This window comes from Gopherus evgoodei, chromosome 13 (assembly GCF_007399415.2).
Source record: "Gopherus evgoodei ecotype Sinaloan lineage chromosome 13, rGopEvg1_v1.p, whole genome shotgun sequence".
Classification (NCBI taxonomy): domain Eukaryota; kingdom Metazoa; phylum Chordata; order Testudines; family Testudinidae; genus Gopherus; species Gopherus evgoodei.
This window is the reverse complement of record NC_044334.1, coordinates 24,025,971-24,052,987: the sequence shown is the minus strand read 5'-3', so window position 1 is coordinate 24,052,987 and position 27,017 is coordinate 24,025,971. Positions and strand designations below refer to the sequence as shown.

Genomic DNA, 27,017 nt, shown 5'->3' with positions numbered 1-27,017 from the left:
AGGGCTGGCTGTGCAGGTTCTGGTTTAGACATCACGCACGCGATAGGCACCTCCAGCTAAGGCCCCAGCCGAGCAAATGCCACAGACAAATTGGAGTTATTGAATATGTTTATGTCTCAGAAAAGGGATGGCTGCCCCGCCCCCCCCCAGGCAGAAACGCAGAGCAGACAGACTTGTCAGAAAAATAATTTTATTCCATAAACAAAAATCACATCCACATACCACTAGGAACATTCTGTTTTACAGGAAAATCAAGAGAGAGAGCTGCTCTTTGAAGCTGCGGCAAGGACAGCACACAACTGGCTATCAGATAGGGAATAAATACTAGCTGCATTTATGGGGTAAGGGTTTGCTGAGGCAGGGCTCCAGCCCCTGATGAGCGAGCAATCCGCCCCACAGCGCCCTTCCATCCTGGGCCGGGTCAGCTCACACCGCTCTGAGCATTCTTGTGGGTTATGATTCTGTGTGACTGAGACTGGGGCGGCCAAACTGCTGCTCGCCAGCCACATGCGGCTCTTTTACAGTTCAAGTGCAACTCTCAGAGTCCCTCACGTCCTCCTGTTCTCTACCTACCAGATTGGGGGAGATGGAGGAGCTCAGGGCTTTTGCCCTGCAGCAGGATGGTGAGGCTGTGGGCTTCTACCCACTGGGCAGAAGCCCCAAGCAGGTGCGCCAGGCTCTCAAATGTCTGAAGATTATTGTATGCTGCTCAGAGGATCGGTAATTTTGGCCACCCCGGCATAGAACATTCCGAGCATATTGCTCCCCTCCAGGCAGTCGCACTGCTGAAGCAGAAGGCGCATGGCACGTAGGCAAGTTAGGGTTCTGCCTCTCCTGACAATCATCTAAAGTTGGAAAGCCCAAAATGGAGGCACCAAAATCAGTGGCCACTTTTGAAAACTCAGGCCTGTGAGACTTGCCCTGCAGGAAGTCTGTGGCAGAAGAAGCAGAACCCAGATCCTGCATCTTAACCACAAGAACATCCTTCTTCCTCCCCACCAGGCAGAGCTGGCAGTAGGAGCACCCCGTAGCTTGGATGATGCTTTTAGAGCAGAGTTGGGTCTCTGGATCGAAATCACATGCAAAGCTTCAAGGAGATCTTCTCACTTCCTCAGTGCTGAACAGGCCAGCTGGCCCTGCAAAAGCCACGCAGCACACACTACCTCCTGACCTTCCCTTCCAGCTCCGGAACGTTTTCATAAAAACAGACCCATGCACATTCTAGCAGTTTTGAAGCAAACTCCTGCAACCCTTCCCCCCAGTTTTTGCTGCATCCTATACGGACAAGTATATTGCTGGGATTGCCTTTAGCCTTTTTCGTGATCCAGATCTGCCCTCCTGTTAACTCCCCATGGGTCCTGGACACAGTCGGCAGCAGGCTTAGCGATGAAGAGAATATCCACGGGACAAGATCTTTTGAGGCAGAGACACATGCCTCCTGAACTCTGTCTGCCTCTGAACTTCCTCTTATTAACAAGAAAACCTGAGACAAAAGGAAAACTTGAGAGAAGGGAAGAAATGGCCAGAAAGAAAGAGAAGAAAAGAACTGTGTGAGATGAAAGAATGAACAAAACGAAAGAATGAAAAATAGGGCTGTCGCGAGGGAAGAAAGAAACTAACAACCAGATCAGATGATCCCACTGCAGGAATTTGAACAGCCTAGGTGCAGCCACATATCAATGATGCATTTGAAGTTTAACTTCCACCCACAGTTCCATCCATGTCAGCAAGAAAAGGGAGAATTTGCCTCTGCGTAGTTGGCCTCTCTTCTCTCTCCACTTCCTCTGTTGAGAGCTCACTGTGCATCTCACTGCTGTCGCCTAGAAGAAATCACAAGGCAGGAGACCCTAGCACACAGTTACTACCAGAGCCACGGCCCGGCCAAGCCAAACACCCAGGGCTTTCCCAGCCCCTGGGTGCTAAGCTGTAGTAGCCATGTTATTAGCGTGCATTTGTCTAGCGTGCCTTTCCCCCGTCCTTCCTCTGTCTGCCCATTCAGACTGTGAGCAGCTTCTCAGAGCAGGGGCTCTCTCTTGCTAGGTGTGTGCTGTGTCCTCAACAACAAGGCCCTGAGCCTGACCGAGGCCGCTAGGCACACACAATACAAATGATCCTCATCACCTAACTCCGGCAGCCGGGTGACTGCATGGTGGAGGTGCAGGTGGAGAGAAGAGGTGTGATTTCGATCCAGAGACCCGACTCTGCTCCTCCCGTCCCACAGCTGGTGCTGCTGAGACACCACCCACTGAGCGAGGACATGGGGAAAATGGTGGCCTCTCCCACCCACAAAATTTTACCAAGCAGCTTGACAGAGGCAGCCTATTTCCCTGTGCAGCAATGCGTCTCCAAAGCCAGGTGCTTACTCTCAGTAAAATGGTAGCCAGAGCCAGCCTGGGTGCTGTTCCCGTTCACCAGGGCCGTCACTCGATGTACATTGGAGTTGCCAGTTGCCTCTTCTTCCTCCCTCTCCTCCTCCCCTTCTCCATCTGAATCCACCAGCATGACGACATCATTTGAATCTTGATTCCTGTGAGCAGGAGGGCAAATGAAAGTGACTGAGAAGGCTGCAGGGCTGCCCCTTCCCTCCAGCCCCCAGCCTTCCTCCATTCCCCCAGGGGGCTACGGAATTGTACCTTTGTCTCTAACAGGGAGCTGCTAGTTACAGCTGCTTTGTCAAGTCCTGTACTCATGCCCCCAAAGCCCACTGGCAGCAATAGTGCTGATAGGGCTTTGCAGCTCGGCAGCCTTTTTCATCCAAAGTCTTCAGAGCAATTTACAAACATTCATGGATAAATCCCCACAATCACCCTGTGAGGTGAGTACTTTCCCAATTGCACAGGTGGGGAAACTGAGGCACACCAGTGGGGAAGGAAATCCCCCAAAGCCACACAAGAGTGGAGCCAGGGACAGAACCCGGGGTGGGGGGACGGGGACAATAAGCACTAGAAAAGGGAGCTGGAGTGAAGAACACCACGACCCCAGGAAGGTTCTTGTTTTGCTGTCACTAGGGGTTGGAGAAGCTATTTGTAAACCAGAGAGGCAGCATGTTGCTGCTTTTATTTACTTCCTACACTTTAAAGAATCAAGGCAGAACTACTTTGTCTTCAGGGGGCAGGGAATGTGACTCAAAATCCAGGCCCTCTCCATCAATCTCAAAGACAAGAACAGCCAAGGAGAGGAATTTACATTGGTGTTTCCTTCCCTAGAGGCGGCATATTCCCCCGGGTCAGCGCAACACGTGTGATCTCCCCGCTTCTAGTGGTTATGCCACAGGGGACAGAAGCCTGGCTACTAGCAATAGCTAACAGAGAGTCTCAAGTAGCTCACATGACTGGGGCCTGTGGCTTTGGTCCTTGGTTCTGTGCAGGATGTGACACTCACCTTAGCCTGTGATTTCAGTAGATACGGCTCCTACCTTGGGTAGCGTATAGCCTAGCTACAACCGCAGCAAGTCTACCGGACAGCAGCTATACCTAGGTTTGCACAGAAATCGGGGGAAGGAAACACTCACCTGAGTATGTTGCCTGTGGGGGACGGGGGGAAGAAGGGAGAAAGGAAAAAAGGATTTAAGAGACCTTCATAAATGTGATTCCTCAGACAAAGCAAAGTCAGTTTCCCAGTAAGATCATTTGCTGCCTTTGGCAATACTGTCTATTACACTGAACTGGGACTGTCCCAGGAAATCACCATGCAGATGCACAGCCCAGGAAAGTGCCAGAAAGCCTCGGGGAGATGGTGCTGTCCCACTGAAGCAGCAGAAGGCAGCTGTGGTCAGCTCAGAGACTGATGAGACACAGCATCAGATACAACTTTGCAGGGGAAGGGGAGGGCAGTTTCACACAGGACACACCATCTCCAGTATTGCAGAAGGTCTCGTAGAGAGACAGCCATGCCATCCACTCTTGGTCGGCTATGCAAGTGCCCCGCTCTCTGGGTACCTCTGTCCCTACTCCCAAAGCAGACACATTCCTACAGGGGCTAGGGGAAGGAGCCCGAGGTAAGGTGTGCACATCAGTGGTGGACACAAGTTAGTGGGGCAGAGGAGGGCCCCAGGGTTACAGGCTGGGGGTAAAACTAAAGGACTGTGCCGGGTCTGGTCTGGAGAAGCAGAGCTCCCATCTGTTTGCCTTGTGGCTGGGAAGGGCAGAGGGGATGCAGGGAGCCGAGGGGTGCCAGCTCCTCTTACCTTTCAGGCACAGGAGGGGGTTGTAGTACAAAATGATTCCGGAGATGACCAGAACTCCCAGCAGCAGCAGGACTACGACTGCTCCCACCACCCCGACTATATTCACCGGCTCTGTGCAGAGGAGAGGAGAGACGCAGCAGCTCAGCCTATGGGAGTGTCACTGGCCGGTCACAGTACTGCCCTGATGCCAATGGTTACCCTGTAACTGGCCTGCTTCTTCAGCGGGATGGGGGCATCGGGCGCCCGCTTGCCATCGTGCACACACACCTCGTGCAGATGAAAAGCACTGCAGTGTGCCACGGGAACTGCCCCGGCTAGGCTCTGACTGATGGCAGATTTCAGCACGTGCGCTCAGGACAGCCATACAGTAACACATGCTGTCGACTACGAAGGGACCGCACCAGTCACTCAGCTGACCCGTAAACAGCTCCTTGCATACATCAGGCCGGTTTTAGAATCAAGTGTGGAAGAATTGTGTCATTTTTCACACTGATCCTGCCACCTCCGGCAACCGGACCCATTCAGCAGACTAAGATCGCGGCCCTGCGAGCCAGTGTCTGCTGGGTCCCCGTCCCCCGCAGCTGGGAATGCTCCGATGGACAGAGGAACATGGGAGACAACTATGAATGCACACAAATGAATGAGGCATAAGGTCACCTCTCCCTGGGGTTTTGTGTCTCACGGGGAGCCCGAGAGGGAACGAATCCAGGGCAGTACATCAGACTCACTTTCTGCTCCTGTTCATGTCACGCTCCCTCTCCTCGCACCCTGCTTCCGCTCCCCCCCAGCTACAGCACTGCTAACTTACTCTTCACGGTGAGTGACACGTAGGCTTCCTTCAGCCCCGCGGGGTTCTCAGCTTTGCAGACGTAGTAGCCTTCGTCAGTGTTTTGGGAGCAGTTCTGAATGGTGAGATTGGAGATGCTGCCCTCTTGGGTGACCAGGTACCTCCCACCAGGCTGGATCTCCACCTCTGGCTGGGAGACATTGCGAAGCCAGCTGATTCTCGCAGGGGGATTGCTCTCCATAACCTGGCACGTGAGGGACACGGTGCCACCCACAAAGCAGGTCTTCAGCGGCTCCGTCGCCAGCAAAGGGGCCTCTAAACAAGGAGGGAGGGAGGGAGGGAGTCGAGAAGGAGGTTGAAAATCCTATAGGAAAAAGATCTTATGTTCCTAGAGCAACTTGCAAATGACCTCATGTAGGGTGTATGTACAAGAACCCTGGATCCACACTGGCAGGCAGCCACTGCCCACCCAGATAATTAGAGGAGGCCGGGGCCTGGGTCTTGGGAGATCGGCATTCAATTCCCAGCTCTGCCTTTTTTGACTTTGAGCAAGTGTCTTAGGCCCTGCTTCCAAGCACGTAAGCACTTGCTCACCTTCAAAGTTAAGTACGTGCTTTGCTGAAAGGGGCCGGATCCCTTACTTTGTGAGGCAGGGTGGCCTGATGGATAGAGTCCTGCACTGGGCCTCAGGAGCTCTGGGCTCTATTCCCGCCTCTGCCACTGGCCTGCTGGGTGACCTTGTCCAAGGCACTACACTGATCTGTGCCTCAGTTTCCCTATCCTAGCGCGCGCACACTGAAAATCCAGTCCCTTTACGGGATCTCAAGTTGGGCAACCAAAAAAATCAAGGTTCCCAACATCTCTATGGACTTTTTAAATTCTCAGCCCCGCGTCTGCAAACCTGTACGTGCCTGAGTCGCCGTATGCATGTGAGTCATCTCATGGACCTCCATGGAACTATTTGTGTCCACCAAGCTGTGCCCAGGCAGAGGCTCTGGGCTACAGGCTCTGATCCCCGCTGCCCTGGGCCCTGCATAGCCATTTACTGTCATGTCAAATGCTCCCATCTGGATTCACTAGTGTTCCCCCTACTTTGCACAGCTGGAAGTGATGACGGGAGGCGCAGGGCAGGGGAGAATCAGACTCCCTGGATGATTCCCTGCCCTCAGACCCGTGTCCAGGGCTCTCACTGGAGCCAAGCTGGCAGCCTAGCTCTCCACGTGCACAAGTTCGTTAATGGCTAACCAGGGAGGGACAGGCTGACGCACTTATCTGCACAGTGCAGGTCGGCTCCGCTTTCCCCTGCTTTAGGATGTGGATCCCGACACACTTGAACTCCTTCCCGTGGAGGAGGCGAGAGCTGCTCAGCGTTTCCACGTGGGTGTCCCCAGTGCCCGTTGCATTAACAACCCAGCTTGAATTCTCCAGGTCTCGCTCCTCTTCTGTCCACCGGAGGACGGGGTGCGGGTATCCCCCGGGCCAGTTACAAAACAACTGCAGCATCAACCCCACTTGGGCAGTTTGAGCCCAACACCTTGGGACTGACGGCGGGGGATCTAACAGCAAAACAGCTCAAGGTTAAAGACGCCTTCATCTCTGCTGAGATACACCATGCTGTGAAACCGTGACAGTGTCAGCACTTTAGCCTGGGAGGTAAAGCCTTAGCTCCTTTTAAAAATCTTACGGTTCTTCTCTTCTCCCACTTGCCTGAATTCCCTCCCTGCAAGTTCACACCAGTCTTTGGGGGGCATGTGTGCTCTTTTCATAGCAGCACACAGCAACCACTGGAGACCTGGGATGAGGTCCCCAGCAGAAAAGGCAGTGGGGCAATCTACACCCAGCCCTTACGGGGAGCAAGAAAGCCTGTCCCCCTAAACTCTAGGCAGTGAATCATCCTTATGCTGTGCCGGACAGTTTTGGTTTTAGCTTTTGCGTTAGCTGATGTTAATACAGCAGTATGTCTTAGCAATCACATCTTTGTCCTTCCTGATACATTGTGGTGCATACTCAGTCTCTCGAGGGCCAGATCTCAGGTGTCATATATTCACATAGCTCCACTGACTTCACAGGGGCTACATCAGTTTACATCAGGTGGGAATAGGGCCCAACAGCTTCAGAGCACTGTACAAATATTACTTGTCAGTAAACAGCATAGAAACAAGGTGGGCGAGGTTATATTGTTTATTGATCCAACTTCTGTTGATGAAAGAGACAAGCTTCTGAGCTACACAGAGCTCTGCTCCAGCTCTGGAAATTACCTTTCCCGCAGCTGAGGAAGAGCTCTGTGTCACTCCAAAGCTTGTCTCTCTCCCCAACAGAAGTTGGTCCAGTTGAAGATATTACCTCACCCACATCTCTCTGATATCCTGAGACCAACACGGCAAATTGTAAATATCATAACCAATCTTCACCAGTGAAATCCCTCACATTTCACCCAGCGAGCGTGGAAAATGACAAGACTCTTGCTAAATGCATTCAGTTTGATGGCATGGGATGAAATTTGGTGCCGCAGAAATGATCAGAATGTCCATTTCCAGTTGTGTGCAAAGCTGCACCAGGTCAATGATATTAGACCCAGCTCCAGCTCAGGGTGAGACTTGTGGCCTAGATCACCAAGATCATCCATTCAAACCTGATTCAGACAATATGCCTATCCTGGATCAGACCCACAAGCATGGTTGAGGCAGATTTTAATACAGAGATTCTAACCAACCAACCAACCTCCACTTCCCCTGCCGGTCCCTAGGAGGGTTCAGGGTAGAGGTTGACATTTAGACCCAGTTTTTTGTAGCAAAAGGTTTTAAGAAGCAAAAGCCAGGATACCATTCCCACTCTGATCACCCCCTGTGCTAACACCCAGACCTATTGGCAGGGAAAACACTGGAAAAGCAAACCCCCTCCCAATTCCTTTCACCAAGCCATAACACCGCAAACGCTCTTACGCACAGTAGACCAGGAGCTCCTTGGTTGATGTTTCACTTCTGCCACTGAGAGGGTTCCTTGCTGTGCATGAGTAGTTCCCCTGGAAGCGCAAGGATAGATTTTGCAGGGTGTAGACGGTGGAGGTGCCATTGACTTCAGTAAACATTTCTGGGGTCGAACTGGGCGGCTGGAAAGTCCACCCCATTGTGGGCTCCGGATGGGAGTTGCTGGTGCAGCTGAACATCACAGCGTTGTGTTTGTCTACATACACTGTGCCATTGGGCAGTGCTGCGGCGGGGGAGATGCTGACAGCCACGTTGCTGGGGCCACCTGAAATGGGCAAGGAGAAACCAGAACTGGGGGTGTAACAAAACAGTCCCCTCAAAGCAGCATAAAGTGCTATCTTACATCTGGGCAAAGCTTGCCCACTATTTAGCTGGGGAATGCTGGCTATCTGGGGTCCCCCCCACAAGCTCTGAAGGGGTCCCCCGTTTGACAATGCCCGTACATGCTGTGCGATCCACCTCCAATGGCTTTTAAAGGTCTCATGGGGAAGTGGCCAGGAGCCCCCATTGCCAGGCTGTGGACAGCCAAAGCTTGAGTGCTTCCCAGCGCACCTGGCCAGAAAGAACCCTGCCAGCCCAGCCCTTAGGCAGGAGGAGGCTGAAGTTTGGCACTCCACATGGCCACAGAACAGCTTGCAGGATGGGAGCCTTGGTCTTCAGCTTACGGGATCAGGGTCTTAGCAATGAACTCCTGGGACCAGATCCAGGCCTCCTCCATTCCTGCCAGCCCTACTCTGCCTGCTGCAAGAAGGCTGCATGTGCCAACTCTGTTTTGCAGCCCAGATCAACGTACAAACTGTAATTCAGCTGCAGGGGCAAATTCCACAATTCAGAGGACCCAGGGAATGTCATTTCTGGACTCCTTCCAGGGCTGTTGGTTTGATAGCAACTGGGATTATGTTGGTTTATTATTTAAATAGTGAAAGAACTGAACAAGGGTACAGCAAGTCAAGAGCCATCCAAAGCCCCAGACTGCTACATTCGCAGAGGGGTGCGAGGGTGGGGGTGGTGGAACACAGGACGGGGGGCTGCTCCCAGCTGTTGCAAAGACTGGGACTGAATGTGTTTTCTCCTTATTTCTGGTCTGTAGTTTTTTTCTTTAAGCTCCACATCCATTCACGTGTATTTCTGGCACTCAGACAGTAATCAAACAACTCCCCTAGTAATAGTCTTGGGGATTTCATGGTTAGCACATTGTGCTACCGTGCCAGCTTGCGCAACCCGACTCCTAATTCAACTCTATCTTTAGAAGCAGTTGTCGACACAGGGGCTGTCAAACAAAGCCCGGTGCTGTAGTTTGTACAGGAGGGGGCCCAAGGGAAAGGAGATCTGAGGGCTGCTCTGTAGGGCATTTATCCAGTTGGCAGCAAAAACTGCAACAACAAACATAGTTTGCCAGCACCACCCCAAACCAGAGTTTAGTAAGGAGCATCTGCCTCCTTTGGGCAGGAGTATGGACTAGGATGTCAAGTGATGAAAAAAATTAATCGTGATTAATCGCACCGAAACAATAACAGAATCCCATTTATTTAAATATTTGTGGGTGTTTTCTACATTTTCAAATATATTGATTTCAATTGCAACATAGAATGCAAAATGTTCAGTGCTCACTTTATTTTTTATTACAAGTATTTTCACTGTATAAAAACCAAAAAGGAGTATTATTCAATTCAGCTACAAGTACTGTAGTGCAATCTCTGTATCATGAAAGTTGAATTTACAAATGTAGAATTATGTACAACAAAACTGCATTCAAAAATAAAACAAAGTAAAATTGTAGAGTCTGCAAGTCCACTCAGTCCTACTTCTTGTTCAGCCAATCGCTCAAACAAGTTTGTTTACATGTGGAGGAGATTATGCTGCCCTCTTCTTATTTACAATGTCACCTGAAAGTAAAAACAGGCATTCTCATGGCACTGTTGTAGCTGGCATTGCAAGATATTTATGTGCGAGATATGCTAAGCATTCATATGCCCCTTCATGCTTCAACCACCATTCCAGGGACATGCGTCCATGCTGATGATGGGTTCTACTCAATAACAATCCAAAGCAGTGTGGACCAACGCACGTTCATTTTCATCATCTGAGATAGATGCCACCAGCAGAAGGTTGATTTTCTTTTTTGGTGGTTTGGGTTCTATAGTTTTTGCATCAGAATGTTTCTCTTTTAAGACTTCTGAAAGCGTGCGCCATACCTCGTCCTTCTCAGATTTTTGGAAGGTCCTGCTGAGTCTTAAACCTTGGGTCAAGTGCTGTAGCTATCTTTAGAAATCTCACATTAGTACCTTCTTTGAGTTTTGTCAAATCTGCAGTGAAATTGTTCTTAAAATGAACAACATGTGCTGGGTTATTATCCAAGACTGCTGTAACATGAAATATATGGCAGAATGCAGGTAAAACAGAGCAGGGGACATACAATTTTCCTCCAAGGAGTTCAGTCACAAATTTAATTAATACATTTTTTTAACGAGCATCATTAGCATGGAAGCATGTCCTCTGGAATGGTGGCCAAAGCATGAAGGGGCATACGAATTTTAGTATATCTGGCACGTAAATACCTTGCAATGCCAGCTATAACAGTGCCATGAGAATGCCTCTTCTCACTTTCAGGTGACATTGTAAATAAGAAGAGGGCAGCATTATCGCCTGCAAATGTAAACAAACTTATTTGTCTTAGAGATTGGCTGAACAAGGAATAGGACTGAGTGAACTTGTAGGCTGTGAAGTTTTACATTGTTTGGTCTTGAGTGCAGTTATGTAACAAAAAAAATCTACATTTGTAAGTTGCACTTTCATGACAGAGATTACACTACAGTACTTGTATGAGGTGAATTGAAAAATACTATTTCTTTTGTTTATCATTTTTACAGCGCAAATATTTGTAATTAAAAATAATATACACTGATTTCAATTGCAACGCTGAATACAATATATATGAAAATGTAGAAAAACATTCAAAATATTTAATACATTTCAACTCATATTCTCGTTTAACAGTGTGATTAAAATTGCAATTAATCACGATTAATTTTTTTAATTGCAATTAATTTTTTTGAGTTAATTGCGTGAGTTCACTGCGATTAATCGACAGCCCTAATATGGACTTTTCCATTGGGCTGGTTAGAGAGGATACAGAGCATAGCAAACCTGGAGCCTCCCTGTCCTTTCTCTTGTACGTGAAGTTTAGGACAGCAGAGTTAGGCTAGATGCTGTTCACAGGGTTTGAGAGTGAGGTTTATTTTGCTCATAAACAGCATCAACTATGTATGCTCGGGAAAATGTTTACCCTGATGTAGAACTTGCCATTTGAGAGAGCTCACGCCACTTTCTAAACATGTAGTAATTAAGCTGCACTGGCCCCTCTGCAGGAAGAATGATTATCCCCATTTTATAGATAGGGAAACTGAGGCACAGAGGTTAAGCAACTTGCTCAGAATCACACAGAGAGCTAGTGGCAGAGCCAGGACCAGACTCTGATGTCCAGTTCCCTGCTCCATCTCTGGCTGATAATGGAAGGCTGCACAGGCTCAGCCAGAGCTCATTTGCATACTAGTATAAACAAACACAAAATTCATTTTCTATGACTTACCCACCTTATACAAATGTTCAGGCCAAAATAGCTGGATGCAGGTGAACTCCCCACCCTGCTTTGAACAGTCTCTATACTGCAAACATATCCTTTCTTGGGATTTGGCTTTATTGGTAACTCCAGTGACTAAGCAGAAGCCTCAGTATAAGCTTTCTTACCAAAATTGGATGTTTCTAGTTGCAGAACTTCCTCTGTCCCAGATCCAAAGACCCAGTCCAACCTTTGCTGGAGTTAATATGAGTGACCTGCCAGCATGAGTCATCAGAAATCACTCCTCAGCTTTATTCAGGGTCCAAGTACCTGAGTTTAGGGTGACTCAGCAGAAAAGCACAGCATTTTGGTGCTGGGTCTTGGAATCTGCCACCTGAACTAGTGTTCTATTAGCTTTGGAACTCCTGGTTTACATCAATATAACACTACTGGCATTTAGAGACATTTCAAACCAGCAGCCCAAGAACCATCCTCACCTGTGATGATCAACACTAATGACTAGCCCGTGCATGTGAGTCCACTTGCCCCACAAACATATTGTTAACTTACAATTAAGGGATTTGAGCCACCGCTGATGCCAAAGTAAGTACGAACGTTCCAGGAGGTTGGGTGTGCATTTCCCCTCAAATCACACATCTCGACACCAACACAAACACAGGACAACGGCTAAAAGCCACAACTGAACTCCTATTGATTGCTATTGTTAAGTTCTCACCGATATTTGGGACCTCTTCATTTAGATTTTAAAGCAGAAGGGACCATTCTGATGGCCCAGTCTGACGTCCTGGACAACAGGCTGGAGAACTCACCCAATTACTCCTGTGCCCTTTCTGGCTGAGGCAGGGTGTCTCTTTTCGAAAGATACCCAATCTCGACTGAAAGCGATGGAGAAACTACCACATCCCTCGGTAAGTTCTTCCAGTGCTTAGCGAGCCTCGCTGTGGAAAATGTGCCCCTTGTTTCTGGTTTGAATTGATCTGACCACTGAATCTCATTATGCCTTTTTCTGCTGTGTTAAAGAAATCTGTCCCTGTGTAGGTCCTTGTAGACAGTGGCCAAGTCACGCTCAACCTTCTGTTGGATTAACTAAGAAGACTGAGCTGTCTGTCACTCCTTAGCCAACCTTCTAACAGGAAGTCCGTGAATTGGGCCCCGTTTCATATATTCCATGTAAAACACCAAATCAACAACAAACAACCAACAAACCCCCCCAGTGCAACGATAATACAGACCATGTCTGCAGTGTTCGACCAAGTGTAAATAACTAAGGCTCATAAACAGCCCTATGAGGTGGTTACATACTTTTACAATTGGGGAAACTGAGTCACGGAAAAATTGAATGACTTGCACAAGATCACTGGGAATTAGCGGCAGGGTTGGGATTAGAATTCTAGAGTGCACACTTCCCAGCCCTATGCTAAAACCACTAACCCACATGCCGCAGCAGCCTAAGGTTTATTTCTTGCATTTGAATACTATACAAATCAGCTGTTCATTTCAAATCCACAGCGGAGTTCTCTGCACTGCAAAAGGCCTCTCTCTCTGCGTGACCTTTCAGAGCACTGCTCTGGGCAAAATGGGTGCAGCAGCTCTCAGTAAGAGGAACACTCTGAACACAAGCAGGAAGTACAGCTGAGAGAAAGGATACAATAGCCTGTGCAAGCAGGTAACGAACAAGGAAGAAAGGAGCAAAGCTAATGCAGAGGCACGCAAGGGGGCTGGATAGCTCAAGAGACAGCAGGATACAGACTCTTCCTCGTTCCAGGGTACATCTTCATTTGAGTTAGAGCTGTAAATTCCAATGTCGACTTGGGTAGATGAAGGCGTGCTAGCTTTGATTGACAGAGCGGAGTGACCACCCTAGCCGTACAATCCCGCCTGGGCCCCTAGGTACATACTCCGGCGGCTAGCCCAGCCCACCAGTCATGCTGCTGTGGCCACGCTGCTATTTTTAGCACACTAGCTCCACCAAAACTAGTGCAAATGGGTGTCTACGCAAGCTAGACATTTCTCCTCCAGCTCGAGTGCAGCCCTATACTAGATCACAGCAGTATGGGCTGTACAGCGGGGCATGTGAAAGTGGTGGTCACAGTCCAGGCGCTAGTGGATCAGAGTCCCCACTGCACCCAGTTAGGCTCAGCAGAGCGGCTAACAGGTATATTGGCAGACAGTGCTCCTCTCTAATCTCTAGAGGCAGCTGTGGCCGAGTGAGAGGTGAGGCACATCAGCAAGGAACTGCAAGGGGCTGACGTCCTGCCTGCCTGTGCTGCGGGTTTTCTAAGCTTTGCATTCTTGTGTTGCCATCCCGGCACTAGATTCCCAGTTAGTGTCGGGCAAAACCTTGGATGGAGGTGTAAGGACAGCCTCCAGCGGGGTTGGAAACAGGAAGGAGTGGGGAGCAGATTCTGGAAATGGAGAGAAACTAAGACCCCCTTGCAGGTGTCCTAAATTAACCATATATGTACACAGTGCCCTTCATTCCAAAGGATTCCAACACACTTCCCAGACTAAACACACAGGAACCTTCTGAGGAAGAACCCAGTAGCCATTTAACAATGCCCAGCACTACTGCATAACAGTTCAGGACAGGGATTTAAGAAAGACTTCTGTCCAGAGCTGAAGCTTCAATTTCAATCAGCAGAATACAATTACTTCAGCTAAAATTTGCCCAGGAAACAGGGCCATGGGATATTTAACAGGCAGCTAGGACCTTGGTTTCATTTCATCTCCCACAACTCCATGGGACACCGGTTCAATACTGACTCAGTAGGAAGAGGGCCATCTGCTGAATGAACACCACCATGTCCTGCAGCAGCCTGTGTTTTGCTGTCCAAGCACCAACCAATCTGGCTTAGCCAGAGCAGTCGACCAGGATGGCAGCCCAGGGTGGGACGACTGCCAGCAGGAATGCATTCTCCATTTAAATTATGCAAATGGCTTTGCCTATCTCCCAGCCGTTCACATCCTCTATCGTCCCCTGGACTGAGCTATCCCCACCTCGGCCCAGACATGTCAGGGTTTCCTTACTGTTGTTCAAAAGGGACAGATCTCTGCGGAGGGAGACGCTGTATCTACACAAAGCAGCACCTGTGACTCGCTCGGGCACAGAACCGGGGCGAGCCAGCAGAATTGAGACAATGAGAGCCCGCCTATGGCTCCAACATCATAACCTGTTTCTATAAAGCTTAAATAACACAAAGGGTAACTTGGACTCAGAGAGAGGGAAAGCAAGTGGCTCAGGGGCTGGGGGTGGGATAAAGACCCTCTCTCCTTCAGGTGGGTGGTTCTATCTCAACCCCGAAAGCCATTCCCATTGGAGGGCACAGGGCTGTCTGTGGCTAGTATTTACCATCCTCGAACGGGGGTGCCCTGGAGGTGAGGTTGCCATTTCACACATGGCCTCCTGCACAGCTGCTTTGGCAGACCACATCTGCAGCCCAGGCCAGGGCTCTGAGATCGCACCAAGCATTCTCCCTCTCTCAGGGGCTTGGCTGCCCAGTTCTTGGTCACATGCTCAGGGTCAGATCGCCATATGGTGAAGGGGAGGAATTTTACTCCTAGGTCAGATTGGCAGTGATCTTGGTGGGGTTTCACCTTGCTCTGCACCCTGTGGGTGGGGGTCACTTGCCAGGATTATCTGGGTATCTCTCATTTAATCATTTCCCTACAAGTCCAGGGGCCTTGGGCACTGGCACACCTCAGTTCCTCCTGATCTCTGCCCATGGCATGGAATAGTCTAATCTCCTGGGGGTCCCGTTTCCTTCAGTCTCACTTCAGTTGTTGGGTTTAGTGTGTGGGCGCTGGCTGGTGTAGACGGCCTGTGATGTACTGGAAGTCAGACTAGGTGAACAAATGGTCCCTTCTAGCTTTAAACTCTAGGACTCCGTGAGATCAAGCCCCTTGCAGCTACAGGACACCGTGTGTCGAGAAACTCACTGGCTACCAGGAGCTGGACTCTGTGCTCTCGAACTGTCTCGTTCAGCACTTCTTTGCAGGTGTAATTGCCCCCGTCCTGCAGGCGCAGCGCTGAGATGTGCAGAGAGCTATTGTCCACCAGCGACAAGCGGGCGTCTTCGGGCAGCGTGGCATTGGAGGAGAAGAGTGGGGGCACAGCGCCAGGGTCCCCGTGAAACCAGTCTACCTCATCCGCTCGCTCGGACACATTTCTGCACACGAGGACAACGCTCTTTCCGGCCTCCCCGACGATCACCTCTTCTGTTCCTGCACAAAGAGAAGGGGAGAGTTAGAACGTGCCTCATCCCCTATGTTCTCACCACCCCCTTTGGTGGCTGGCAGGTGAATCCCCCGGGCATCACAGCAAAGGATTTGCCATGCATCAAAGCGGAAGCCATCTTGTCCATGAAACAAAGCGGGGACTAAACCCCTGACTAAGCAGGGGGCCATCTAAGGTGCATGCATGCTGCTGGAAGAATGCTGGGACCACCCTGGTCACTCACTAACAGGTCCATCTTAAAGCATGTTTCCCTGGCCGCTGAGTTTCTGCCCACCCAAATCCCCTTCCAAATCTGCATCTCTGTTTCTGCTCAGTTGCACAAGGGGCTGTCCTTGGGTCTCTGTCTCAGTATCCTTTGCAACAGCTGCCACGGTGCCTCCTTTGAAGCATTGCTACAAACCATCGCAAACGATTCTGGGATGCATTTGGCAGCTACAGATGCCTAGTACTGATGAGTGAGCAGAAACAGGGACCTTGCTTGGGCTGAAAATGAGACACACAGGGCTAGCTGCTCCCTCCCTCCCAGCAGCACAGCAAGCAAGGGATTTGCGAGGAGCCAAATCTCATCCGGGCTACTGGGACCAGTGCATCGAGAGCCAGCGATGACTGGAGGCTACATTTGTTTGATCTGAGTACGGTTCAAAGTCACTAACCCATCTCACCATTCAGAGCCACCACTTCCCTGCATCCTCCCCATTTTCCTCCTTTATAGCAACTTCAATTGCAACACTCATCCACTGGTGGGGGAGTCAGACAGTCTCCAGTAAAAGTGCAATAATATTGCTCCTGAATCAGAAGCAGTTGGAAGACGATAGATGCCACCTAGTCCTCCTCAACCTCTGACCAGAGCTCGGCGTGCTTGGCCCAGGGCCAATGCCGGAGAGCAGAACTCCCATCAAGACGCTGTATTCTAGCAGCAAACCCAGCGCTGCATCCCAAAGCAGGCCAGGCTTGGATTAGAGGAACGCTCAGAAAACAGGCCTTGGAATCTGGCTTACCCAGGCTAGGACTCCTGGTCTAACACCAGGCAGGTGGTGACCATGCCACTAAAATGGTCTCTACACAGACTGCCTTGCTACTTACAAAATAACGAGGGGCAGGAGGGGGGAGAACAGATGATTTGGTAAAAGTCTCTCCTGTTTGTGCTTTACCGGAAGCCCTGATAACATATCTCACAGCGCAACTGCTACCAGGCTGGAGTGGACAGAACAAGGAAGGTGAGCTGACAAGAATGGTGCTGTGTTTGTTCTTTCCTATGCACACCATGCTCCAGAGGCTAGATATATAAATAGTTAATCACTTGTCGACACTGTTTGGAGCTTGTTTTGCAAACACGTTCAGGGCAGCAGGGAGGAGCAGGCTACGTGAATGGTCCAAGTTAGCCATAAATCACTGTGCTTGTGGACTCAGCACAGAGCCCGAGCCAGAAGAGCTGCGTTCCATTCCCAGCCCTTCCCCTTAGGCCAGTAGCTAACGGCCTGATTCTGAGACGATCCAGGCATTCTCCCATTCCACTGGATCATTGCTGCCCAGTGGAGAGAGCACTGAACAGGGACCCTGCAAACCTGGGTTCTAGTCTCAGTGCTGCAATTCACTAGCCCTCTCTGTGCCTCTGTTTCTCCTCCCACCCTATTTCTGTATGAAGCTCCCTGGGGCAGGGGCTGTCTAACAGTAAGTGTCAGTACAGGGCCTAGTGCCATGGAGTTTCAGTCTTGGTCAGCCTCTCTTGGCACTACCAAAATACAAGCAGATCAGCCAATAAGAGCAGCAATGAAAGCAATAGGAACTGCAGGTGAAATTCTGGCTCTGAACCTTTCTGTGCCTCAATTACAAACAGGGAATATAGCACCACATACCCATTCTGTGACACGCTGAGCTCTACGATGAAAAGCACTATCTGTATTAGCACATTATTTGTAATAAATCACAGTAGCTTGCTCTGATATAGCTCTCCTTATCCAGCTCTCTCAAACCACTTTACAGAGGATAGCTCTCACCACTTCACAGATGGGAAACTGAGGCACCAGCAGGGAAGGTGATTTGCTCAGAGTCCTGCAGCAGAGCTGGGCACAGAACCCCAGTGCCCTGCGTCCCAGTTCAATGCTTCATTCACCGCTTCATCCTGTAACTCTTTGTTGTTAGGTCTAGGATAACTATACTTCTGCATTTTGATGATACACAGACGTAGGCAATTTGGTTGTTTAAAAAAGGGTAACTATCAAGTTTTAATAACAGAAATGCTTTGAAGGCTTTTCCATGAGGCAACAGGAATTGTCCTGTCAAGTCGACCAAGACTCGTGGGGAAGTTTCAACAGCTGTGTAGCTTTAAGAGAAAATTCACATGATTTTTCCTGTGCACTCAGTGATCACGCAAGAGAGCTTGGCAATGCTGGGCACTGAAGTTTTCGCTGTATTTACTGCATGTGCAGTGGTAATGCCACCTTCCTCCATACTCCACATCGCTCCCCTGCTACGTTTCCCAGCGTGGGAGTATCCATGACCATCTTCTCTGCTGAGACTGACTGGCAGATGGCCAATTAGTGCCAGCTGTGGAGGTGACTATTTGGGTGTTGTAGACACATGTTCATTAAGAGCTGGGCAGAGATCTAGAAAAGGATGGTCTTGTGGTTAAAGCATCGGACTAGGACCCAAGACAGCTGGATTCTCTTCCTGGCTCTGCCACAGACTAACTTGGGCAGCTCACTTCATCTCTCTGTGCCTCAGCTTTCCCACCTGTACAATGGGATTAATCATACTTCCCTACCTCACAGGGCCTAGTGAAACCAAACCTAGCCATAGATTCCAGGAGCGGAGTCGGAGGGCTTGTCTACATCAGAAAGTTGCAGCGCTGGTGAGGGAGTTACAGCGCTGCAACTTTGAAGGTGTACACATCTGCAGGGCACCACCAGCGCTGCAACTCCCTGTTTGCAGCGCTGGCCGTACTCCCGTTTTGTCTCGGGTGTAGAGGATCCAGCGCTGGTGATCCAGCGCTGGTAATCCAATGTAGACAGTTACCAGCGCTTTTCTTGACCTCCGTGGAAGGAGGAAGCCTCTGGTAATCAAGCTGGTTTCCTTTCCCGGTTTGCTCTCTCAGTCCCGGAGCCACCCAGCAAACCGCAGGGAAGGAGACCTGCTTGCTCGGGGTTCCGGGACCGAGAGAGCAAACCGGGAAAGGAGACCAGCTTCGCCGCGGTTTGCTCTCGCGTTCCCGGAGCCACCCAGCAAACCGCAGGGAAGGAGACCTGCTTGCTCGGGGTTCCGGGACCGAGAGAGCAAACCGGGAACGCCGCGGTTTGCTCTCTCGGTCCCGGAGACAGCCAGCAAACCGCAGGGAAGGAGACCTGCTTGCTCGGGTTTCCGGGACCGAGAGAGCAAACCGGGAAAGGAAACCAGCTTCGCCGCGGTTTGCTCTCTCGGTCCCGGAACCCCGAGCAAGCAGGTCTCCTTCCCTGCGGTTTGCTGGCTGGCTCCGGGACCGAGAGAGCAAACCGCGGCGTTCCCGGTTTGCTCTCTCGGTCCCGGAACCCCGAGCAAGCAGGTCTCCTTCCCTGCGGTTTGCTGGCTGGCTCCGGGACCGAGAGAGCAAACCGCGGCGTTCCCGGTTTGCTCTCTCGGTCCCGGAACCCCGAGCAAGCAGGTCTCCTTCCCTGCGGTTTGCTGGCTGGCTCCGGGACCGAGAGAGCAAACCGCGGCGTTCCCGGTTTGCTCTCTCGGTCCCGGAACCCCGAGCAAGCAGGTCTCCTTCCCTGCGGTTTGCTGGCTGGCTCCGGGACCGAGAGAGCAAACCGCGGCGTTCCCGGTTTGCTCTCTCGGTCCCGGAACCCCGAGCAAGCAGGTCTCCTTCCCTGCGGTTTGCTGGCTGGCTCCGGGACCGAGAGAGCAAACCGCGGCGAAGCTGGTTTCCTTTCCCGGTTTGCTCTCTCGTCCCGGAACCCCCCTTGAAGCCGCCCAACAGCACTGCAGTGTGGCCACATCTAACACCACTTGCAGCGCTGGTTGCTGTAAGTGTGGCCACTCTGCAGCGCTGGCCCTATACAGCTGTACTAATACAGCTGTAACAACCAGCGCTGCAAAATTTTAGATGTAGACATGGCCGGATACTACAACAGCCCCAGATACCCGAGAGTGGAACGCGTCCGAGGGAAAGCGGCGTTCCCAGCTCTGCCACGCCCGGGGAAGGCTCTGTGCCTCAGTTTCCCCAACCTCTACAAGCGGAACCCCGAGACTTTGCCCCGCTTTGCACAGCGCTCTCCCGCGGAGCGTGGCTGGATGGTTACAGCAGCCGGGCAGGGCTAAGGAGCAGAAGCCGTTTGACCTTACAGCTGCCCCGCTGCCCCCGAAGGGGCAGGTCCTACCCGGCCGCGCTGCATGCGCTGGTCAGCACGAACCAGGCGTCAGGCCCAGAGCCTGCCCCGGGAATAGCGCGTCAGAGGAGGGGGCCCTTCCCCAGCCGGGCCCTGCACAGCCCCCGGCAGGCTGTAGGGGCCCGAGGTGCAGCGCCGGACACAGCGCTGCTTAGGTGCGAGCAGGGCACGGACCGGCGCCGCGGGCCCCTCTCCGCCCCGCCTCGGGGTCCGCCGCCCCCCTGCGCCCCCCGGTACCTGCAGCGCCCAGGCCCGGCGGCAGCTGCCAGAGGCAGGCGGCGAGGAGGAGCGCGGCCAGGCTCCAACCTGGGACCCGCATCTGGGCGGGCGGCCGGGCGGACACAGAGACGCCGCGCAGCGAGAGCCCAAGCCGGCCAAGCCGCCAGCCAGCCCCGGCACTGCCCGCTGGGGGCCGGGACCCAGCCCCGCCCCGCCCCGCGCCGCCGGAGCCGCCCCGCCTCTCGCCCGCCCGAGGTCCGAGCCGAGCGGGGGGGCCGGTCTCAGCCCCGGGGCCTGGTGGGAGCAGCAGCGCTGGAGGCTGGAGCACGAAGCCCCCAACTCTGACCCCGGCCCGTGGGGAGGCGGCAAAGCGGAGCAGTGTCAATGGAGCTGGTGAAGCAGCCAGGACTCCCCCGTCCTTTCCCAACTCTGCCACTGCCTGCCCGGGCCCGGTCAGGACCGGTCACTGGGGTACCCCGGGCGAACCCCCAGGTCCCGGTCAGGACCGGTCGCTGGGGGACCCCGGGCGAGCCCGCAGGCCCCGGTCAGGACCGGTCATGGGGTACCCCGGGCGAACCCCCAGGCCCCGGTCAGGACCGGTCACTGGGGTACCCCGGGCGAGCCCCCAGGCCCCGGTCAGAACCGGTCACTGGGGGACCCCGGGCGAGCCCCCAGGCCCCGGTCAGGACCGGTCGCTGGGGGATCCCGGGCGAGCCCCCAGGTCCCGGTCAGGACCGGTCACGGGGGTACCCCGGGCGAGCCCCCAGGTCTCGGTCAAAACAGGTCACTGGGGTACCCCGGGCGAGCCCCCAGGTCCCGGTCAGAACCGGTCACGGGTACCCCGGGCGAGCCCCCAGGCCCCGGTCAGGACCGGTCACTGGGGTACCCCGGGCAAACCCCCAGGTCCCGGTCAGGACCGGTCGCTGGGGGACCCCGGGCGAGCCCCCAGGCCCCAGTCAGGACCGGTCGCTGGGGGACCCCGGGCGAGCCCCCAGGCCCCGGTCAGGACCGGTCGCTGGGGGACCCCGGGCGAGCCCCCAGGTCCCGGTCAGGACCGGTCGCTGGGGGACCCCGGGCGAGCCCTCAGTTCCCCGTCAGTAGGACCGGTCACTGGGGTACTCCAGCGAGCCACCGGGTCCCTGTCAGGACCGGTCACTGGAGGACCCCGGGCGAGCCCTCAGTTCGCTGTCAGTAGGACCGGTCACTGGGGTACCCCGGGCGAGCCTCCAGGTCCCAGTCAGAACCGGTCACTGGGGTACCCCGGGCGAGCCTCCAGGTCCCAGTCAGGACCGGTCACTGGGGTACCCCGGGCGAGCCCCCAGGTCCCAGTCAGGACTGGTCACTGGAGTACTCTGGGCAAGCCCCCAGGTCCCCATAGGACCGATCGCTGGGGTACTCTGAGCAAACCCCCGGGTCCCCATAGGACCAGGAAATGGGAGACTCCGGGCAAGCCCTCGCGTCCCCATAGGACCAGTAAATGGGGGGCTCCGGGCGAGCCCTCGGGTCCCCATAGGACCGGTCAATGGGGGGCCCTGGGTGAGTCCTCAAGTCCCCATAGGACTGGTTGCTGGGGGACCCCGGGCGAGTCCTCGGTTCCCCATAGGACCAGTCGCTGGGGGACCCTGGGCAAGCCCTCGGTTTCCCATAGGACTGGTCGCTGGAGGACCCTGGGCGAGCTCTTGGTTCTCCCTCAGTAGCACTGGGATAACAACACTTGGCCACAGTGCTCTAATGCTTGAGGGAAGGTGCTCTGTGAGAGCACAGTATGGCTGCTATTGCCTCTGGGACTGTGTCATGCACTTTGGGGGAAAGGACTCAGTGGTCTAAGGGGCCTTTTCTCTCTCAGTAGCACCTACTGCTCCCAGTCACAGACCAGGGCCCTGTTGTGCCCCTGCCCCACAGAGCTTACAGTTACGTTCCATCATCCTAACAGAGCAGCAAGGTATGTACTAGAAATTCCTCTGATGCTGACCCAGCTCTGCTGGATAGGGCCCTGGCAGGGAAGTCAGCATTATAACAGTGCTACGCAGAAGATGTGCATATGATGCAGGACAATGAATAATTAGCACTCCCTCAGTCTCCCATTAGTGCCTACCACCGTGCACCACACCGGACCATGTATTGTCTTAGATCTGCACATACAGCCCTCACTGACATCAGGAGCTCCAAGCCCAGAACTTGGATAGCAGTCAGCCCAAGGTCCCAAGTTGACATTGCTGCATCTTTTCCAAGCAGTAGCAGATTCAGAGTTACCCAGGGGGTCAGCTTCTCACTGGAAGAGGACATAGCTGGCACAGACAGGACCCAGAGGATGTTTTATTTACAGAAGGCTGCTAACATTGCAGAGAGGTGGCCAAATGCACACTCAGGCAATTGCACTTCCACAAACCCAGCTCAGGCGCCATGGGGGAGCCCTGCCCTATTTGCAAGGAACAGCTCCCTTCTCTGTCTTCCTTGCTGTCTGTTCCCTGTTCAGCTCATGCTGTCTGTGCCGCTCTCCGGCCTGCACCCTTCACCTGGAAAACCTCATGGATTAGTTCAGGGGTAGGCAATCTATGGCACGAGTGCCAAAGGCAGCATGCGAGCTGATTTTCAGTGGCACTCCCACTGCCCGGGTCCTGGCCATCGCTCCAGGGGGCTCTGCGTTTTAATCTAATTTTAAATAAAGCTGCTTAAACATTTTAAAAACCTTATTTACTTTACATACAACAATAGTTCAGTTATATATTATAGACTTATAGAAAGAGACCTTCTAAAAACGTTAAAATGTATGACTGGCACGTGAGACCTTAAATTAGAGTGAATAAATGAAGACTTGGCACACCACTTCTGAAAGGTTGCTGACCCCTGGATTAGTTCATGAGCCTGCTTTTGTGCAACTGCACTGCAAGAGAAAGGACCTCAGAGAGGTCTTACCATGTTCAGTGCCCTGGGAGCTGACTCCCTGCTTAGCCCCCTGCAGAAACAGGGATTTTCATCCACCCAGTCTCCTTACTGATACTCAGGTGTGTTCTCCACACTGGCTGTGATCTTCCCCTCCTCCTGTGTTTAACCTTTTCTATGGAGCATTTCCTACTGAGCAGCCATATCATGCGCTCCTCATATCCTTGCCTGCCTCCCTGCACACTTTGGCCATGACAATCCCAGGCCCCGCCCTGCTCACAGGTATTTTGCAGTCATGCTCTACCTTTGTGTCAACTGCTTCTGCCTCACTGACCTGCTTTGTTTATCTCTCTTTGTTACCTCTCAAAGGTTTCATAGCAACAGCCGGCGCCCTGATTCAGCTCAGGGATTAGATGCCAGGCACAGAACTCAGGGGAGAACCGGCTTGGAACAAAGAGCCGCAATAAAGACGCCCTGGCATGGCAAGGGTTCTCGTGGCTTGTGAGCAGAGGGCCACAGTGCATAGGCCCAGCAGTGGATGTGCTGGCCCTGGCTGACTGTGGGGCTCAGCACGTGAGCTGTGAGGAATGCACCAGTGAATAAGGACTCTGCTGCTTGCACCTACTTGTGCAGATAAAAGAGAAAGGAAAGAGGCTGGAGAGGTAAAGGGGACAACTGCACAGAAAGACAAAGGGTCAAATTCACACCTGCTGCTAAGTGGATGCACCTCCACTGATGCATATTAAGTTGCAATTGCTTATACCAGGGCTAAATGTTGCCCAAAGGTTTCATTCTGAAGGGTGCGAGCTACAGATAAAACTACCTTGGGGTTAAAGGGAGTCAAGGCCTGAGCTTCAGAGGTGCTGAGCACCTGCTGTTCCCACTGATTTCAACAGAGATTGTGAGTATTCAGCACCTCTGAAAATCAAGCTCCTAGGTGAAATCCTGGCCCTGCCAATGTTCAATGCAAGGTTTGCCACCGAATTCATTGGAGCCAGGATTTCACCCCCCGAGTCCCAATCCCGCCCCCCCCCCCAATCACACACAGGCTTTGGGAGAGAAGAACAAACTTCATGGAGTCAACAGCCAGAAAAATAGTTTGGAAGGATGAAGATAAAACTAATACTAAACACACATTAAAATACAATAAGGCTCTCAAGCGCAGAGAGAAAAATAAAGCTGGTGACTGGAAAGCAGCACAGGAGAAAGAAAGGGAACGGCACAACAGAGCCACAAAGAAGAGGCAGCAAAAGGAAAGGTGAACAAGGAAAAGAGATGGAAGAAGGACAGACGAAAAGGACCCAAAGGAGAAAGTAAAGCCCAAAGAGTAAGAACTGAGAAAGGTAAACCTGGTCATTAAAATCAACAGCAGAAATGTTAGAGGAAAATGTCCCAAACGGATACTGGGTGGACGTAATGCCCCTATATTGCTAACCGCCAAGATGAGACCCCCACCACAGAAAGCAATCTCCAGGCTGACGTGGGTATTGCTGGGTATGTCTTAGATGGGGAGTTGAGGAACTTTTTCACAGAGTGGAACACATTTTAGGAGATACTGTTCTATGCATAATCAAGTAAAACTCTTGTGGCAACGACAGCGATAATATGAGTAATATTAGCAAAGGATTTATGTCTTTTCCTCTCTTAGTTCTATTTATCTCTGGGAGTTAGCACAGCATGACCAGCCCCCTCTCCAAGAGTTTGGGCCACAGTTTGGGAACTCCTGATTATTAGTGCCGAACAAACAAGCCAGAACCACAAGGTGGTTTCCTCCAGATCAGCTCCAAATCTGTTGCCCCAGCACATACCTAGACGGTGCCATGGTATTTATGGAGCTGTCTTTTGGAAGAAGCACAAGACCAATGCTAGGATCATTTGCATCTTTAAAGGTCTCCTGCATCTTTTTGCAAGAGTTGGTGCTATTTGATCTGGTATCTTGGCTAAATCCCTATGCAGGTCACCTTGCCTACCCACATGGGGCTCTGCAGCATCAGCTGGGTAAGATCAGGGATGCTGGAACGAGCAGTGCTGAGGGTGCAGTAGCACCCCAGGTTTGAAGTGGTTTCCATCGTATACAGGGTTTACAGTGTGGCTCAATGGCTTTCAGCCCCCCCAATGTACAAACACTACCAACGCCGCGGGATATAATAATCTCCAGCCCCAATCTTAAACTGTTTGTTACGTGTCACAGCTAGGATTACAAGTTGGGCTCCCTACTGCCCACATCTATGCTTAAAACTACAGCCTCCATATCGGGAGTCACAGCAGCAGAGCCAAGGCCTCGCCTATGAAACTTGAGAGGAAACCGAGTGTGAGACCTCAGTCCTGCCCGCTGTTCCACTGGTGTGGGGAATGGGCAAGAGGACATTGGGAGCTCCAGACGTCTGCCTTCCCTCCCCCAATCCCAGCAGTACAGAGCAGGATCCATCCCCAGGGCCTGATCCAACTCCAATTGACTTCAGTGAGAGCTGGATCAGGCCTTCAGCACAAGAGAGGAGGGGAGCATCAGGTGCATAGGAGATGAGCCCAGCAGCTGCCTGCCAACATGTCGGTGAATGAGTGTGGGGGTAGGTTAGGTGCATGCCTATCCCTTCAAGTCATCTGGGGTGCAAACAGCCCTCCTGCTCCCAGCCCCGGACCAGGAATTGTTGAAATTATTAATAATGTTTGAAATGATTAATATTGATATGGAAAGCCACCAAATACTAAACTAATTTAACCATAAACACCTTTATTAAATCCAAAGGCCAAAGTAGTATTTATACAATTGCTCTAAACATGCCTAAAAAGCCTAACTAATAAGTAATGTACAACATCCAACTGGTAACAAAATGTTTATACGCATTTGATCAAGATACTTACAAATGGGCTAAATCCAGGGTGCTGTGACCCATATTGGTTGGCTCCAGTGTGGTCAAGGAGGTACTAATGAAACCCTTTAAATGAAACCTTTTAAGAGTTTACTTTTTATACCCTTTAACAAACAAGTGATGTCACTGCCTTTTCTGACTTCAGCTAAAAACCACTTGAGACAATTCATCCTTATTTCCAGTCTTAATCCAGAGAAGATTTACAGCCTCCTTTCTTCCTAAGGCCTTTCCTTTCTTACCTTCTCCCCCACCACCTATTGCTTACCAGCAGGACAGAGGAAGGTTTGGGCTTGTTTCTTTCAAGCTGGGGCAGCTCTAGGCATTTTGCCGCCCCAAGCACGGCAAGCAGGCTGCCTTTGGTGGCTTGCCTGCGGAGGGTCCATTGGTCCCGCAGCGGGAGGTCCGCCGAAGCTGTGGGACCAGCGGACCTACGCAGGCAAGCTGCTGAAGGCAGCCTGCTTGCTGCCCTCGCGGTGACCGGCAGAGCGCCCCCCAGTGGCTTGCCACCCCAAGCATGCGCTTGACGTGCTGAGGTCTGGAGCCGCCCCTGTTTTTAAGGTAGTTTTTCTTTATTTTGTTACTACAGCTCTTTTACTTTATTATTAACTTTTGGAACCATACATCTGTCCCATACTACATGTAACACTACTTGCTATGCTCCCGGCCTTCATTTCCTTGCTGATTGGGGCCTTCTCCTTACTGGCCATGAACTATAAGGTGCAAGTGTTATTTTCTTAACCAAACTTTAGTTCTTTAATTTTACACTTATCCTACAGGAATCCTGCCCTCTGCCAGCCATTGTGGACGATACATGGGACTACATCTCCACTCCCCATTGCTAAGCTGGCCAGGGCAAAGGGGCTAAACTCTGATACAGAGACTGAGGGGCTGGAAGTGAACTTTACAA

General features: G+C 52.0%; 1 protein-coding gene across 1 annotated transcript; it reads right to left on the bottom strand.

Annotated features, from left to right (window-relative positions):
* Window positions 1-180: 180 nt before the first annotated feature.
* Window positions 181-20,506, bottom strand: VSIG10 (V-set and immunoglobulin domain containing 10). Its single transcript, XM_030583427.1, has 9 exons — window positions 20,376-20,506; window positions 15,477-15,761; window positions 7,920-8,225; window positions 6,242-6,529; window positions 4,995-5,288; window positions 4,187-4,297; window positions 3,512-3,524; window positions 2,364-2,527; window positions 181-1,820 (listed from the first exon to the last, which is right to left on the bottom strand). Exons 1-9 carry the CDS (start codon window positions 20,455-20,457, stop codon window positions 1,696-1,698), a joined length of 1,668 nt encoding a protein of 555 aa, XP_030439287.1. The 5' UTR covers window positions 20,458-20,506; the 3' UTR covers window positions 181-1,695.
* Between the last annotated feature and the right edge of the window lie 6,511 nt (window positions 20,507-27,017).